The sequence below is a fragment of the Lepidochelys kempii genome, chromosome 11 (genome assembly GCF_965140265.1).
Source record: "Lepidochelys kempii isolate rLepKem1 chromosome 11, rLepKem1.hap2, whole genome shotgun sequence".
Lineage (NCBI taxonomy): Eukaryota > Metazoa > Chordata > Testudines > Cheloniidae > Lepidochelys > Lepidochelys kempii.
This window is the reverse complement of record NC_133266.1, coordinates 958,783-975,274: the sequence shown is the minus strand read 5'-3', so window position 1 is coordinate 975,274 and position 16,492 is coordinate 958,783. Positions and strand designations below refer to the sequence as shown.

General features: G+C 66.7%; 1 protein-coding gene across 2 annotated transcripts; it reads left to right on the top strand.

Annotated features, from left to right (window-relative positions):
- Positions 1–978: 978 nt before the first annotated feature.
- On the top strand, positions 979–15,610 carry LOC140895360 (dnaJ homolog subfamily B member 2-like). 2 transcript variants are annotated; one of them, XM_073304828.1, is made up of 10 exons: positions 979–1,089; positions 4,907–5,006; positions 5,607–5,716; positions 8,572–8,625; positions 9,852–9,968; positions 11,282–11,371; positions 12,428–12,533; positions 13,261–13,331; positions 13,592–13,807; positions 14,930–15,610. In XM_073304828.1, exons 1-10 carry the CDS (start codon positions 1,008–1,010, stop codon positions 14,938–14,940), a joined length of 957 nt encoding a protein of 318 aa, XP_073160929.1. In that variant the 5' UTR covers positions 979–1,007; the 3' UTR covers positions 14,941–15,610. The 2 variants fall into 2 exon arrangements, with proteins under 2 accessions (XP_073160929.1, XP_073160928.1); XM_073304827.1 differs by having other exon boundaries at positions 9,849–9,968.
- Positions 15,611–16,492: the final 882 nt, after the last annotated feature.

Genomic DNA, 16,492 nt, shown 5'->3' with positions numbered 1-16,492 from the left:
TACCCCCAGCTGCCCCCCAAAGGGTCAGAGGGGTCTAGCACCTGCACAGACCAGACAGGGTCACACAGGCAAACTGCCTTGGGCTCCATGGGCCTGGATCAGCCTTGGTGAGGGGCCATTAGATGATCCGAGCTGCACTGGGGGGGGGGCAGGGGACACCCAGCCCAGCTCATGCACTTGGGACTCAACCCAGTGCTGCATCGGGGCAGCTCACTGCATCGGATGCATCCTGTGGAAAATACAGAAGATGTTTTGTGTTTGGTGTTTTTCCTAAGCTCCCAGCTGCTGGAGTCAGGTGATGCGTTAGGTGGGAATTGCAGCCTTCCTTTAAAAAACCAGCCAATTCCTTGTCCGGGGTGGGGGAGAATGGCGGGAAAAGGGGACCTGAGTGAGCCGCAATGGCTGCAGGCAAGCCTGGAGGGTTGCCAGATGTCTAGTTTTCAACCGAACACCCGTCGAAAAGGGACCCTCCCCAGCCAGGTGAAAAAGGTGAGGGTGGGGGAGAGCGCAAGGGAGTGGGGCGGGGCCTTGGAGAAGGGGCGGGGCAAGGGAGTTCAGTTTTGTTGGGTCACAAAGTTGGCAACCCCCCGCCCCCTGGCTCCTCACCTTTGGGTGCCTGGGGCTGGCTGGACGGGGGAGGCGAGGCGCCCACCTCCAAGCTGCACCCTCCGGCTGGAACCCCAGTGCTGTGAGCTTCCTCGCAGCAGTGCCCTGGCAGCCAGCCTGAACCCCAACCAGGAGTGACCCAGGCCTTGATTTCCATCCACGTGGCCACGCGAGGGGAGCCCCCCGGGGTGGGGGGGCCAGTGGGCGGGGGGCCGTGCCCGGGAGCCCCGGGGGTCGAGGGAGGGGCGGGGCCAAGGGGGGGCGGGGCTCTGAGCTTGTGTTTCGTGACCTCATCAGTTCAGAGTGCAGAGCCCTGACGTCACAATCGGCCCGGGCTCCCCATTGGCGCTAGGCGCTGTCCGTCACACAGCGGAGGGGTGTGACGGGCCGGGAGCGAGTTCATGTCCCGCCCCAGGCCCGCAGCTGCAGCTGGGCTGAGCCGCGCTCGGAGCGTGGGGAGCGGGGCCGCTGCGCCGCGGGGAGGTACGGGGGGGGCCCGGGGGCGGGGCGCTGGGGGGCGCCGTGGGGGGCCCGGGGGCGGGGCGCTGGGGGGCGCCGTGGGGGGCAGGGATCCCCGGGGGGCGCGGGGGGGGCCCGGGGGGCGGGGCGCTGGGGGGCGCAGGGATCCCCGGGGGGCGGGGCGCTGGGGGGCGCCGTGGGGGGCAGGGATCCCCGGGGGGCGCGGTGGGGGGGGCCCGGGGGCGGGGCGCTGGGGGGCGCCGTGGGGGGCAGGGATCCCCGGGGGGCGCGGTGGGGGGGGCCCGGGGGCGGGGCGCTGGGGGGCGCCGTGGGGGGCAGGGATCCCCGGGGGGCGCGGTGGGGGGTGCAGTGGGGCGCAGGGCAGGGATCTCCCCCGGGGGGCGCGGTGGGGAGGCCCGGGGGGCGGGGTGCTGGTGGGTGCAGTGGGGGCGCAGGGCAGGGATCCCGGGGGGCGCGGTGGGGGGGGGCCCAGGGGGCGGGGTGCTGGGGAGTGCAGTGGGGCGCAGGGCAGGGATCCCCGGGGGGCGCGGTGGGGGGGTGCAGTGGGGTGCAGGGCAGGGATCCCCGGGGGGTGCGGTGGGGGGGTGCAGTGGGGTGCAGGGCAGGGATCCCCGGGGGGCGCGGTGGGGGGGGTGCAGTGGGGTGCAGGGCAGGGATCCCCCGGGGGGCGCGGTGGGGGCCGCTCCTGCGGCGGTGTCGGGCCTGGGGAGACCCCCGGGGTCAGGAGGTTGCGGAGCGGCTGGGGCAGGGGTTGGGCCCCGACGGGATCGGGCCCCGGAATCGGGCCCCAGGCCTGGGGGCCGGTGGCTTGCGCCGGGTGTGGCCAGAGGCGGGGGCGGGGCAGGGGCCGGTGTGCGAGGGCCCAGCCCGCCCTGTGCCCCCGATGTGCCCAGGCCGCTCCGCGCCGGGGGCGGGACGCCAGCCTGGGCCCGCGGAGCCTGGGGCTGCTGGTGGCTCAGGGCCCCTCCCGCGCGGGGCTGGGGCCCGGGCACGTCGGGGGCACAGGGCGGGCTGGGCCCTCGCACACCAGACCCCTGCCCACATCTGGCCAGAGATGAGCTCCCTGGGTTGGCAGCAGGACGCCCGGCGCTGCGCCCGGTTTCGAACCCAGGGCCAGGCGCGGGGGAGCAGGGAGCCCTGGGGTCCAGGGGGAGGTGTGACTCGCCTGGTCTCCCTTGCCCTGGGTGTTTGCCCCTCCTCGGGGTCGCCCTGGGTCTGTGCCTGCTCAGCACCCTTGGGCCGGGCTCGGAGCCCCCCCCCCCCCCCCCGGTGCACCCCAGGAAAAGTGAGAATTGAAGTTTGTGTTTTTGCTTTCAAAGGCAGAAAATCACACGCTGGGGTTGCAAAATCCCTTATTTACCAACAGAACCGAGCTGGGGCTCGAGGCGGCCCTGGGAACTGCTGACCACAAGCGGGGGGCGGGGTGGGGGGGAGAGCGAATTAGTGTCCGGCATGTGCTGAATGTGCAGGGGAGGGGAGGGTGCAAAGCAGCCCCCTGGATAAAGGGAACAGAAGAGGGGTGTTGCATGGGGCAGCAGGCGTCCTCCCCACCGTGCTGTCTGCTTCGGGGCCTGTCCCCCCTGAAATGGGAAAGGCCCAGAGAAGGGCAGCAAGCAGGGTGGGGCTGAGAGGGGCAGAGTCAGTGCGCCAGGCGAGGGGCCGGCTGCGGGAGCAGGTGTGGGGGCGGTGGGGGGCCGTGTGAGATGAGCCGGGAGCGGCGAGGGTGTGAAGGCAACGGTGAGGCACCTGGATGTAATGCGTCTGGAAATGGGGAGCCAGTGGAGGAGTTCAGAGGCCGGGGCCGTGACCACGGCAGCTGCAGGTCGAATGGATTCAGGGGTGCAGGAGTGCCAGCCAGGAGGAGGCTGCAGCGTAGAACTAACCTGTGGAACTGGCTGCCGTGGGGAAAGCTCACAGCTGTGACTGAGGCCAGGGCCCCCAAGTAAACAAATGGCCCGATTTCCTGAGGAGCCAGGCGCCCTCCGCTGCCCTCGACCCCGGTGTGGGTCACTGACGGGGGCGGGCAGCCTCCCCTCCCGGCAGAGCTATTCTTACTCCTCCCGGGTGGCGGGTGGCGGCGGGATTAGATGTTCATAGTAGCTGCTAAGCTCCTTAATGCGGACAGGCTGACTAGGGAGGGGCTGGGCCCCGCTCTGTCCCGGGGTGAGATTCCCTGTTCTCTGGTCCCCTGCTCACTGCGCAGTCCCCCCCCCCTCCCTGCCCACATTGACCCCGTCCAGCCGGGGAGGGCATCTGCAGCACCCCCTACGGGCCAAGGCTGAGACTCCCACCTAGGCCTGGCCTCCAGCCCCCCAGCTCCCTCGTTAGGCATCAAGGGCCAGGTTTGTAACGGGATGTCGGTGCCTAACTCCCACTGGGAGTAAACTGCCTGTAAAACCCTGGGCTCTAGAGACTTGCAGAAGGGGGGAGCGATGGGGGCTGGGGGCGCTCGGCCCCTCTGCATAAATCCGGCCACTTCCTCGGGGGCCTGAATGCTGAGCTGGGCGGGCCCCCGTGGTGAGGGGCGGTGTTCTGTGGTGATGGCCCCCGGGGCCCGTCGGGCTGGGCCCTGCCCAGGCACATGGGGAGGGTGGTCCTGGGCTCCCTGGTATGGGTTGACGCCGGCAGTGCCCCCGCGCCCCCCCCCACCGGCTGCGGAGCGGGTTCTAGCAGGGACCCCCCCCTCGTCACCCCCCCAGTGCCGGAGGCCGGGCAGGGTGGGGGCACGTGCTGAGGGGGTGCCCGAATGCCGGCCCCAGAGTTCCCCACCCCAGCTACCCCAGTCATCACCACAGGGAGCTCTCCCGGGCACCTGATTAACATCCCCCCCCACCCCCCTGGGGTGAGACCCTGAGGGCAGCTGGGTGCTTTGAGGGACTGGGGTGGGACAAGCAGCCAGCCTGGTCTCTGCTCCTCCCCTTTGCTGCTCCCTGAAGAGCCGGTGTGGGGTGGCTGGCCCTGGCTGCTGGGGTGTCTCCCTGTGGGCAGGTCAGTGTGGGGGGAGCCCCATGGTGGAGAGGGAGAATGGGGGGGGTCAGACATGAGGGAGAATGGGGGGGGTCAGACATGGAGAGGAGCAGAAGCAAACCTCCCGCGGGGAGGCACCTCCCTTCGGCTCAGCAAGGGCGAGGGACTCGGGTGAGGAGGGGGTGGCCCAGTGGGGCTGAGGTCCTGCAGTTGCATAGGTGGAGCATAGCCCTGCCCCCGAGTGGCTCTGGGAGGGCTGGGACCCTCTGGGGTGCCAAGAGGCAGGGTCCCTTGAAGACTCGGCAGCTGGTGCCGTCCCTGCGCTCGGGCTGTGACAGAGACAAGTGCCCCTGGGGCTCTGGCTGCCGGCGCCTGACGTGGGTGGGGCCTGCCAGCCTCTGTGCCACAAATAACCCCCTTGCATTCCCGCTGCCCGGGCAGGGGCAGAGAGGCTGAGCCCGAGGAGGGGCGGCAGTGTCAAAGTGAGGGGGCGAGCCGGGGGACCCCGTCCTGGCTCAGACACGCTGCTCGGCACGACAGCCCATCGGCTGGGAGGCAGGGACTGAGGGCAGATGGGGCCCAGTGTCCCCACTCTGCCTGCTGCCTGAGCAAAGGGGGTGGGACGTCCCCCTCCGGATCTGGTAGCGCTGTTGGGCCCCAGTGGGTCTCTGCGTTTGCCGGGCTGGCCCTCTCTGGCAGGGGACAGACAGCCCAGTTGCTGCTCTTCGGGACCTGGGGACGGGCGGCTGTTTCTGGCTGATGCTCTGTCCTGAGCAGCCAGCACAGTCCCGGGCCGCTCGCTCTGCTCCCCCGGGCATCTCCAGGTATGCCTGACGTTGCCCTTCCTCCCCAGCTGCACCGCCGGCCCCTGACGGACGGACAGGCGCCATGGTGGAGTACTACGAAGTGCTGGGCGTGCCCCGAAACGCCTCCTCGGACGACATCAAGAAGGCGTAAGTCCTGCCCCCGCCCGAGTCACTTTGCTTTCCACTAGCAGCTGCTGCCCTGCCGGGGCCCCCCTCAGGGTAGAGTGGGGCTGGACGAGCGCTCAAGGGGCAGTGGGGCCTAGTGGGGAGGGCCCTGGGCTCGTGCTCGGGAACCCTGGGATCCGGCCCTGCTCTGCCACTGATCAGCTGCGAGCTTGGCCAAGTCCCTTCCCCTCGGGCCTCGCTTCCACGGCTGGGCGAAGGCGGCGACAGGCCATCCGTGGGCAGTTGGCATTGCACCCCGCCCCCAGCAACCTGCCCCATCTCCCTCCCCGATCTTGCGCTGTGATCACAGGCCCTGCTTGGGGGGGGCAGGGTGAGATGGTGGGGGGCTGTTCAAGGGCAAAGGGAGTGTCCCAGGAGCTAAGAGCAGCTCTCTAAGGAAGCCCCTGGACACCAGGCTGTGCCCGGGTGCTGGCGGGAACCTGGTGCGGTGGGGTCCAGCCTGGCACGGGTGGCTGTGCACCATCGATTGGTCTCGGGGTTGGCTGGCACGGGGGGGGGGGGGAATGGCACCTGCCGACGGCAGAGCTGTGGGGTCACCGACTATCCCTGGGCACTGTGCAGGTACAGGAAGGCGGCGCTGAAATGGCACCCGGATAAGAACCCGGAGAACAAGGAGCACGCCGAGCGGAAGTTCAAAGAGATCGCGGAGGCCTACGAAGTGCTGTCGGACAGTAAGGGGCCGGTGTCTCCCCTCCCGCTTCGTTTCGGGACACCTGGTGCTTGTAGCCATGGGGCTAGAAGGGACCTCAAGGGGTCGCTTAGTTCAGCCCCTGCACCACGGCAGGGCCAAGTGGCCGTAGCCCAGCCCTGACGGGTTTGTTGCTTAAACCTCCAGGGATGGGGGTTCAGTGGCCCCCGGGAAGCCTGCTCCTCAGTGTAGCTCCCCGGAGTGCTGGAAACTTTTCCCGCAATTGCCCCAAGTGCCCCGTGCGGCAGATCAAACCCGGCACTTCCTGTGCAGCCTGCAGTGGACGTGCAGCACGACTGGGGTGTCCACCCTGCAGTGTAGACCCGGGGCTGGGCCGTGGACTCCAGCATCCCCACTGTGCGGCAAACCAGGGCCGGGCCCGGCTCTCTCAGCCAGGCTAAGGCGGCCACACCACACTCTGCAGCCCTTCTGACCCGGGGCTGGGGCTTGTGCTGCGTCCACACTGCAAAGTGACAGGGCTTGGACCTCGCCCAGCAGGGCCCTAGGGCTCCGACTCAGGGACCGAGTGGCTCGGCAGCAGTTCTGCAGAAAAGGACCTAGGGGTGATAGTGGACGAGAAGCTGGATATGAGTCAACAGTGTGCCCTTGTTGCCAAGAAGGCCAATGGCATTTTGGGCTGTATAAGTAGGGGCATAGCGAGCAGATCGAGGGACGTGATCGTTCCCCTCTATTCGACATTGGTGAGGCCTCATCTGGAGTACTGTGTCCAGTTTTGGGCCCCACACTTCAAGAAGGATGTGGATAAATTGGAGAGAGTCCAGCGAAGGGCAACAAAAATGATTAGGGGACTGGAACACATGAGTTATGAGGAGAGGCTGAGGGAGCTGGGATTGTTTAGCCTGCAGAAGAGAAGAATGAGGGGGGATTGATAGCTGCTTTCAACTACCTGAGAGGTGGATCCAAAGAGGATGGTTCTAGACTATTCTCAGCGGTAGAAGATGACAGAACGAGGAGTAATGGTCTCAAGTTGCAGTGGGGGAGGTTTAGGTTGGATATTAGGAAAAACTTTTTCACTAGGAGGGTGGTGAAACACTGGAATGCGTTACCTAGGGAGGTGGTGGAATCTCCTTCCTTAGAAGTTTTTAAGGTCAGGCTTGACAAAGCCCTGGCTGGGATGATTTAATTGGGGATTGGTCCTGCTTTGAGCAGGGGGTTGGACTAGATAACCACCTGAGGTCCCTTCCAACCCTGATATTCTATGATTCTGTGACTCACCCCCTGAGGGTTTGCTGAGCTGTCTGACTGGTGTGTGTGTGGACGGAACGTGGGCTCGAGCCGGGGTCAGAGCCCAGCCTTAGAGTGCAGCATAGACAGACCCTTAATCCCCCTCCTCTAGAGAAGAGCCCTTCACGGACCTGGAGCCTGGTCTCCGTCGTGTTGTCTGCAGACTGAACGCGCCCAGGTATTAACTCTCCCTCACAGGGCAGGTTTCTAAAGCTTTGATCAGGTTTGTTGCTCTCCGACTGGTTCACATCTTCCCTGACGTGCGGTCCCCAGCCCTGCCGCAGCCCTGCTGCTGAGGCCTCCCCAGTGCCGAGCAAAGCGGGCCAATGACCTCCTGTGCCTTACGGATGGCGCTCCCGTTAACACACCCCAGCACGAGCAGCCTTCCCGTAGCCGCGTCCCGTTGTGGACCTAGTCGGCGTGTGATCCATGGGGATCCCCAGATCCTGCCCAGCCGGTTCCCCCATTTGGCGTTTAGGGGAGCTGCTGTGCTCTGTATGGACGGTGTCCCCGTCGCGCCCAGCTGTGTGTGTGCCCCTGGGCTGTAGGCAGGACAGAGCTGCTGCCCTGGTTTCTTGCCCCTTTGCAAGCAGCCTCCAGCCCAGCTGCATCCTGCCCCGGTGCAGGGCAGGGGTGCACAGAGACCGCGGCTGTTCCTACTTGTGGTCAATGGGCCCCTCCCTCTGCCCAGGATCCCCGGCACAGGTGCGCTCTGCCCCACCCCTCCCCCCTGGGCCAGGCCCGGTCCCTGCACTAGGGAACGCTGAGCTTCCGGAGCCCCCTTTGCGCCCCCTGAGCTGCTCAGGGGGAAGGCGGGGGGGGGGAGTCTGGCCAGTCTGCGCCTCTCTACCTCTCTTTGCGGGAGAGGCTCTTGTTAACCCTCTGCTCTCAGAGCCACACGCACCTTTTCGTGTTCCTTTGCCTCTCTCCCTGGGGGCTGTAGTCGGGGTGCGGGGAGGGGTCCCCAGGACTCTCTGGCCATGTCCAGCCCCATGCATTGCGCACGACTCGCTAGATTCGTTCATTCCCCACAGACTCGCTCTTATCCCGGGCGAGCTGTCGGAGCTTGGCCCTCGCTGCTGAGCCCCCAGACCTGGGGTAGCCCCATGCATCCCATGGATCTAGGGGGGCTGGCTTAGATCACATCGCCTGGAGCCGCTGAGATCCGACGCTGCTTAGAGACCCCGTGAGCCTGGAGTGGGACACCTAAAGAGCCGGCCAAGGGACAGCCCCACCCACCCCCCACACCAGCCCCAAGGGTCCCAGAGCAACGACACTAGGTCGAAAATCCCCAGACTTTTCAAAGGAAGTGTTGGGTTCTCATCTGCGCCCTGTGTCTGAGCCCTGGGGGTTGCCGTCCCCCCAGGCTTTGCTCTGCAGCCAGGAAGGGGAGGAAACAGCAGCTGACAGTCTTGCCCCATCCCATGACTCCAAGAGCTGGGGCTTTAGGAGTACTCCCAATGGCACGAGAGCTGGCGATGCCACCTGCCCACGCAGCGGGAGATGCTCCCCCTTAGCTAGGGGCCGCCCCTTCCCCAGCCCAGCCCTGCTGGAGCGGTGGGGGCCGGCTAACTCTTCCTCTTCTCCCCGCAGAGGAGAAGCGTGACATCTACGACCGCTATGGCAAGGAAGGCCTCATGGGAGCAGGTGAGCTGGCCGTGCTGTGGGGGAGGAGCCTGGCCTGGGGGAGCTGAAATCGGGGAGGGAGGGGGACCTTGCTCCTGAAATCTGGGCTGAGGGGAATAAAGTCTGACAATCCCAGCCTCTGCTGTTGCGTGGCGTGTGCCCACAACGGGGTGCTGTCCTGCCAGCTCTCGCCGGGAGCCTAAGGGACAGCCACGCTTCGCCCGCACACCGTGGGCATGAGCAAGACGGCAAAGCCCTACGCGGCCGAGCCCCCCAGGTGCAGCCCCACGGGGCTCGCGGCCCCCCGAGCAGGGCCTCCCACCCTCTGCGCGGCCGAGCCCCCCCAGGTGCGGCCCCCCGGGGCTCGTGCCCCCCCCCGAGCAGGGCCTCCCACTCTCTGCGCGGCCAAGCCCCCCAGGTGCGGCCCCACGGGGCTCGCGGCCCCCCGAAAAGGGCCTCCCACTCTGCACAGCCGAGCCCCCCCAGGTGCGGCCCCACGGGGCTCGCGGCCCCCCGAAAAGGGCCTCCCACTCTGCACGGCCGAGCCCCCCCAGGTGCAGCCCCACGGGGCTCGCGGCCCCCCCGAGCAGGGCCTCCCACCCTCTGCGCGGCCGAGCCCCCCCAGGTGCGGCCCCGCGGGGCTCGCGGCCCCCCGAGCAGGGCTTCCCACCCTCTGCGTGGCCGAGCCCCCCAGGTGCGGCCCCGCGGGGCTCGCGGCCCCCCGAGCAGGGCTTCCCACCCTCTGCGTGGCCGACCCCCCCCAGGTGCGGCCCCCCCGAGCAGGGCCTCCCACCCTCTGCGCGGCCGAGCCCCCCCAGGTGCGGCCCTGCGGGGCTCGCGGCCCCCCCGAGCAGGGCCTCCCACCCTCTGCGCGGCCGAGCCCCCCCAGGTGCGGCCCCGTGGGGCTCGCGGCCCCCCCGGTGTGGTGTGGTGTGTCTGTGCTCCACCCACCCCTCAGAGCTGCAGGCGTTCGGGGTGGAACTTGCCCTGGGCTGGGTGCCGGCTCTTGACCCAGGGGCAAATTGCACCCACTACAAATATTTGCAGGGGAACCCGAGAGAGAGCGGCCCTGGGAGCGCGTCATGTCCTATTGCATGCTGGGACCTGTAGTTTTCACAGCCCCAAGCTAACAGAGCACCTTTAACCTGGCGCGTCTCTCCAGCGGGCGGGGACCCCAGCCTGCTTCTCTCACGCGGTTCAGACTGGGATCTCGGTGATAGCGTCCTGTGTCTGCTTTTCCCCAGCAGGGCCTGGGGGATCAAGAGCCGGCGCAGGAGTCCCCGAATTCACCTTCTCCTTCCGCAGCGCCCACGACGTCTTCCGGGAGTTCTTCGGCGGGCGGGATCCCTTCTCTGAGCTCTTTGGTGAGTTTTGGCCCACAGCTCTCCTGGGGGCCCTGGAGGAGGGAGGGGAGAGTGGGCCCAACCCAGTGCACGTTTTGATTCTTTGTGGCCAGAGAAGTGGGGATTGGTGAGAGACCCCAGAGGCTATGTTGTGTGTCACGGGTCCTGTACTGCTGAAAGCTCATGGAGATTCGCTTTTGACTCAAGTGGCGTGGCCTGGGCTTTTGGCTCGGGAGGGGCTGAGTTTGAACTTCTGGGTGACAGCAGGGGCAGGAGTCGCCAGCCGAGGAGCAGCTGTGACCCCTCCGGTTAGTACGGTGCCTTCCACCGCGTCGGCTCCCTGCCCCACAGCTGGAGCAGCAGCTTCCTCCAGTGCCTGCCGTGCCGGTGGTGCGGAGGCCGGTGACGCCATCCAAGGACTGTCCCACGCTTTCAGCAGGCCCGGTCCAAGCAGACGCTGGTCCCTGTGCCAGAGGACGCAGGGGAGGAGCGAGGGAGGCCGGTAGCTGAAGGAGAGAGGCTGGGAAGTGTTGGTGGTCTGGGCTCGGTCGCTTTGGGGAGGCTTGGCTCCGATGCAGCCGGGGATGACGCTGGGGGAGAGCGTCCATGATGCGGGAGGCAGCCCCGCTTGCTCCTGGGCTGAATACACAGGACAGAAGGATCCGTGCGTGGGAGGGGCTGATCCGTGAGGAAGGGTGAAGAGCCGTGACTGGCGGTGGGTGGTCGACACCGACGACTGATGGAGCTGGCCTAGGTGCTGGGCCCAGGCTTGTGGTAGGAATTGAACTCGAGTCCCAGGGCCGTGCCCTAGCTGCTGGCCCAGGGCTCGCTGCGGGTGCTGGCAGGGGGCGGCTGGAAGCAGCATGCTGCCGTTATGAGGGGGGCAGGTAGGCTGCCTATCGGGAATCCTCTCCCAAGGGCTGCAGGGAGCCTCAGGACACGTGAACTGAGAGAGGCCAGAGCAGTGCCCGCTGGCTGCCAGCCCTCGGCAGCGTGTGGCCCTGTCAGAGCGACTAGCACCCAGGCCCTGCCCCCTGTGTGGGCCTGATCCCTCAGCGCCCGGGGCAGGAGAGCCACTCTAGCCGGGGGCTGCTGGATCTTCAGCTTCTCTTCCTGCAACTCAGCAGCTGGACACACGGAAGAGCCAGCTCCATAGGCCTCCGGAGACCGCCCCCCAGAGCCCCCTTTGGGGCCTGCTGCTCTGGGGCCCATGGGTGTCCTGCCCCCAGGGTGGACTGGCTGCACTCTGGAGTTGTGTGGCTGGCGCGGCCTTGCCTGGCGTCCTGCGAGGGAGAGTCTCGGGCTGTGCTCACGCCACGATCCCTGCCTTCCAGATGAGATGCTGCCGTTCTCAGAACTGCGGGGAGCTGGCCTTGGACACCCCGGACCAGGCTCCTTCTTCTCGTCTTTCCCGGCATCCTCAGGTAGGTGGCAGCCTGCCTGTCGCTGCCAGCACCGTCCTCCCTGGGCACCTGCCGCACGCACCTGTGTGGTCCCAGCTCCAGCTTTCTCCCGAGTCGCTCCTCCTCCCCTCGGTGCCAGATCCCTGGCTGGCCCAAACCACCTCCCCTCGGCTATGGCGATTCAAGAACAGTCTTGCCCTGTGTCACGGAGTCCCCGGGCAACGCTCCGGAGCTGCTCCCTATGAAGCCAGGCAGGACTCTGGGGAAGTCTCCTCTCGGGGAGCAGCCTGTCTGCAGGACACACAGCTCCCCCGGCTCCACCTTCCTGGGTCTGACCTCGGAGCATTCAGCCTCCTCTGCCCCTCTGTGCGCTTCCCACAGCGAGTCCACCCAGGTGGGGACTTGGGGAAGCCAGAGGGTCCTGCCCCCCAACTCCGCAGTCAGACGTGACTCTGAGCCAGTCAGTAAAACAGAAGGTTTATTAGACGACAGGAACATGGTCTAACACAGAGCTTGTAGGTGCAGAGAACAGGACCCCTCAGCTGGGTCCATTTTGGGGGGCCGTGAGCCAGACAACCCCGTCTGCCCTTCACTCCTCGTCCCCAGCCAGCCCCAAACTGAAACTCCCTCCAGCCCCCCCCCTCTGGGCTTTGTCCCTTTCCCGGGCCAGGAGGTCACCTGATTCCTTTGTTCTCCAGCCCTTTAGCTCTCACCTTGAAGGGGGGAAGGGCTCAGGCCATCAGTTGCCAGGAGACAGAGTGTCGCCATTTATGTACCCTGTCCCTTTGTTCTGCAACAATCACATCCCCTTATCCCACCCCCTAGAGACTTAGGAACTGCCTAGGGGAAACTGAGGCACCCTTACAGTATTCAGAGGAAACATTAAGAACAGTCCCACTTCATCACACCCTGTGACTCCTGGACAGACATTTCACTGCAGTGCATCCCCCTGGCTGACCCGTTACCACCCTGTCATCCTCTCACAACTGGCCAAGGACCCCTGTGATCCCTTGAGGCTCCCTGGGGCCTGGCCCAGGCTGGGGGCTCCTGCTGTGAGGTTGTCACCCTGTTTTTCAGATTTCTTCTCCTCGTCCTTCAGCCCTGGCACCGACCCCGGAATCGGCTTCCGCTCGGTTTCCACCTCCACCACCTTCGTCAATGGCAAACGCATCACCACGAAGAGGTAGGGAGGGGCCACTGGGGACTGGGCCATGGCCAAGCCAGCCAGTCTCCCAGCAACACGGCAGCTGCTCCAGGGGACCAGATCATGGGGCCAGCCAGGCTGGTGCCCCACCTTCCCCCATGCCAGAGCCCTCCATGGGGCCAGCCAGGCTGGTGCCTCACCACTCGTCACGCCAGAGCCCTCCATGGGGCCTGCTAGTATGGTGTCCCCCCACACCAGAACTCTCCATGGGGCCAGCCAGTGCCATGTCCCGCCACGCCAGAGCCCACCCTTCCTGGGGCCCAGCTGTGTCCAGGCAGGGTCCCCCCATCTCTGCTGGCTCCTGCAGCAGCTGCTGTTTGACCTGCTGTCAATGGCCAAAGACCCGGCCCGAACAGCGCAGCGTCTGCCCTTCATAACCTCCCAGCCCCTCTGCGGGTGACGCCTCGATCAGCCCCAGCCGGGGAGCCCAGAGTCCTACCAGGAGGCTTTGTTGCTAGGCCACCTGTCGCCGCAGTGCTGGGTGGGGAGAGCACTTTAAATCAACAGCCTGCACCCCGGGAAGCGTAGCTCGTGCCCGAGGTCAGAAGACCAGAATGGAGGTGGCAGCTGCCCCCGACGCACATGGAGCCCGTAGCCTGGCACAGTCCCTAGATGGCACCGCACAGTGCCCCACCCCATCCCGAATCTGCCCCGTGGGGTGCCGCCCTGGCCGGCTGGGTGACTTGTGCTGGCTCTTTCTCTGCAGGATTGTGGAGAACGGGCAGGAGCGGGTGGAGGTGGAAGAGGACGGGCAGCTGAAATCAATCCACGTTAACGGTGAGGAGTGGGGTGGGAGGGGTCTCTGGGGACCAGGGTGCCCCCTGTATGTTGGCTGAGCCCTGCCCCCTGGGAGGCGGTGGGGCAGGGTTCTCCCCAGTTCACAGACAGCGGCACTGAGACCCAGATCAGATGACTGGGCAGACGGGGACAGGCCTAGGAACTGTGTCTCCGGGGGGCACAGCCCCCTCCTCCCACGGCCAGGCCAGGCCCGGGGACAGCGTGCCTGGGGCCTGACCCTTGTGCCTCCTTCCCGTCAGGTGTCCCTGACGACATGGCGCTGGGGCTGGAGCTGAGCCGCCGGGAGCAGCAGGCTCTGCCGGGCCGGGCCTCGCACTCGCCCCCCGCACCGCCGCGGCCCCGCGGCTCGTCCCCGGTCTGCCTGTACACGGACAGCGAGGAGGAGGACGAGGATCTGCAGCTGGCCATGGCCTACAGCCTGTCTGAGATGGAGGCCGCGGGGCAGCACAGAGCAGGTGTGCATGGCGCCAGCAGGCAGCAGGGCGGCGCCCAGCAGGAGGCGCAAGGGGGGAGCCGGTGCAGCGAGGGGAGCCGGACACAGAGCCCGGGGGCAGGGGGCGGGCAGGAGGGGGCAGCGCCCGAGCCAGCAGCGGGGACAGAGCCTGCTTCCAAGCCGAAGCAGCCCCACTGTCGCCTGCTGTGAACCGGGCTGGGGCTGGGGGCCCGGGCAGCTGGAGGATCCCAGCCCCAGGGGAGCAGAGGCGCCGGGCTGCCTGAGAACCCAGCGGGGCCGGGGGGCTCAGTAAAGGGCTGGAGAGGAGCCTCCCTCTGGTGTGTGCCGTTGCAGAGCGAGGAGCTGCCCCCGCAGGGCGCGGACCCAACGCTTCCCCTGGGGCGTCCTGGGGGGGTCGCGTGGGGCCCTGGCACCGTCATACACTCAGCTGCTTGTCCATGCCATGTCCGTCCGTCCCCCCATCCCCCCCGCAGGGGGTGTCCCTCCCCCAGGCCAGCACTGCTCCTGGCTCAGCTGTGTGCGAGGACCTGCCCAGGTTCAGTGGGAGCTGGTCTGCCCCTAGGGTCTCCTCCCAGAACCCCCCTGCTGGTCCAGGCTGTCTGGGAGGGGTGTAGGGGTCACGGCCTGGCAGGGGAGGGCTGCCCAGGGGTGTGGGCTCAGGTCCTTCGCCAGGGCTGCTCTAGAGGAGGCGGGGTAGGGTGTCCCTCGGGGGGCGGGGGATGCTGCAAGGAAGGTAACAGGGGTGTTGGGGGGCAGGGGCTGGGTGCTCGTTCTTGCCCTCACTGTTGCTGCTCTGGATCCTGCTGCTTACCCCACCCCCCACCTCCACTGCTCTGGCTGCAGCCCCTGCCTGACACCCCTGCCCCCCAGGTAACCCCTGTCCCACTTCCACAGGGCCAGGGGCCACCCAGCTGGGGCATCAGGGCCCAGCACCCCTCCCTCCTGCGCCTCAGAGCACCCGGGCTGGCAGGAGCCTCGGGTGAGTCCTGCCCCAGGAATGGGGCTGGAGCCCCCCAGCCCGAGGGGCGCTGGTGCCCTGGCCTGCACGTGCCCTGGCTGTCACGCTCACAAGGCTTGATTCATCCGTGTCGTCCGTCCCCCTCCCCTCTGCTTGTCTCCCCAGGTGTGTTCTGAGGGACGCGCCGCGGGGACCCTGCCATGTGCAGTCGCCCAGGGAGGCTGGTCACACCCGGACATCGCTCTGTTTCCGCACTCCCCCCCTCCCCCCCAGTACCCCCGGGCTGCGTAGTGGGGGGTCTCTCCTGTCACTGTCTGCTGAGCAGTGTGTAGTCGGCTGTAGCTAGTGAGGAGGGGGCACGGCATCTGTGCTGGGGCCTGACGGGGCAATGCCCTGCCCGTGGGGCCCTGACAGCTCTGCAGGGCAGCTGTGCCAGGGGGCCCCGGTGGGAGGGGGGCTGGGGGACAGAGCCCTGGGCACCTCCAGCCCAGTCCTGCTCTGCTGGGGGTTGCAGCTGGAAGAGGGCTGACTGCAGGGATGGAGGCAGCCCAGGGGAAGGAGTAAGGGCCCCCCCAACCCCCATGGGGGAGGGAGCTGCAGCTGGAAGAGATGGAGGATTCTCCTTCAGGGCCTGCACAGGGGGAGGAGACTTACTCCAGCAGCCTCCCCACCCCCCCTTCCCCTTACAGCTGGGCAGGAGCTGCTCTAAGGCTGCGGATGCAGGGGGGTGGAAGGAGGGTGCCTGTGCCCTGCGGGTCCTGCTGTGCAACCCCCTTGCTGCTGTGGGGCTGCGCCAGCCACCAGGGAGCGGACCCTGCTGTCAGTCAATAAACTGTTTGCAATAGAGGCGGTGTGTGAGGGGGGCTCTCTGAGGGGGGAGGGCAGGGGCTGGAGCCCTGTGTGGGGCGGGAGGGTGATTAAGCTCCTACAAGAGGGGCAGGGCAGGCCTGGGAAATTCCGCCCTGGGGGGGCTGGGGCTGGGCCAGTCACCAGGCTGGGTCCCCAGTCTCAAGCAGAGTTTTCCCTGGGGGAGGGTAGGTCCAGGTTGTTCCCATTGGCAGGACTGGTGCAGGGGGGTACCCGGGGCCCCTTGCCTAGCTCTAACCCCCAGCTCTCAGCTGCTGGCGGCGGGGTATGGAGCAAGTTGGCATCTGCTCAAACTGCTGCCTCCCCCACCCTGGGGGGTGGGTGCAGTGAGGGTGTGATGAAGTGAGCCTGTTCTTAAATATGTCAAACTAGAAACTTAAATCTGTTCCTCTCACATGTTTGCCCTCAAGGTGTTTCTTTCCATAATTGCAAATTATCCAAGGACTTGCTCAGGCTGGGGTGCGAAGTGCTACTCCCGAGGGCATTCTGTGCCAAAAAATAAAAATTCTGTGCACAGTTGTCACGGAGTCCCCGGACGATGCTCTGGAGCTGCTCCCCATGAAGCCAGTCAGGACTCTGGGGTAGTCGCCTTTCTGTGAGCAGACTGTCCCCAGGACACACAGCTCACACAGCTTCCACCTTCCTGGGTCTGGCCTCGGAGCATTCAGCCTCCTCTGCCCCTCCGTGCGCTTCCCACAGCGAGTCCGCTCAGGCAGGGCTCCTGGGGAAGCCAGAGGGTCCTGCCCCCCAACTCCGCAGTCAGATGTGACTCTCAGCCAGCCAGTAACACAGAAGGTTTATTAGACGACAGGAACATGGTCTAACACAGAGCTTGTAGGTGCAGAGAACAGGACCCCTCAA

Coding starts and splice junctions, on each gene's coding strand:
- LOC140895360 (XM_073304827.1), top strand. CDS start 1,008: ATGTCCCGCCCCAGGCCCGCAGCTGCAGCTGGGCTGAGCCGCGCTCGG. Junction 5,717..8,571: donor CTACGAAGTGCTGTCGGACA/GTAAGGGGCCGG, acceptor TTCTCCCCGCAG/AGGAGAAGCGTGACATCTAC. Junction 13,332..13,591: donor GAAATCAATCCACGTTAACG/GTGAGGAGTGGG, acceptor CCTTCCCGTCAG/GTGTCCCTGACGACATGGCG.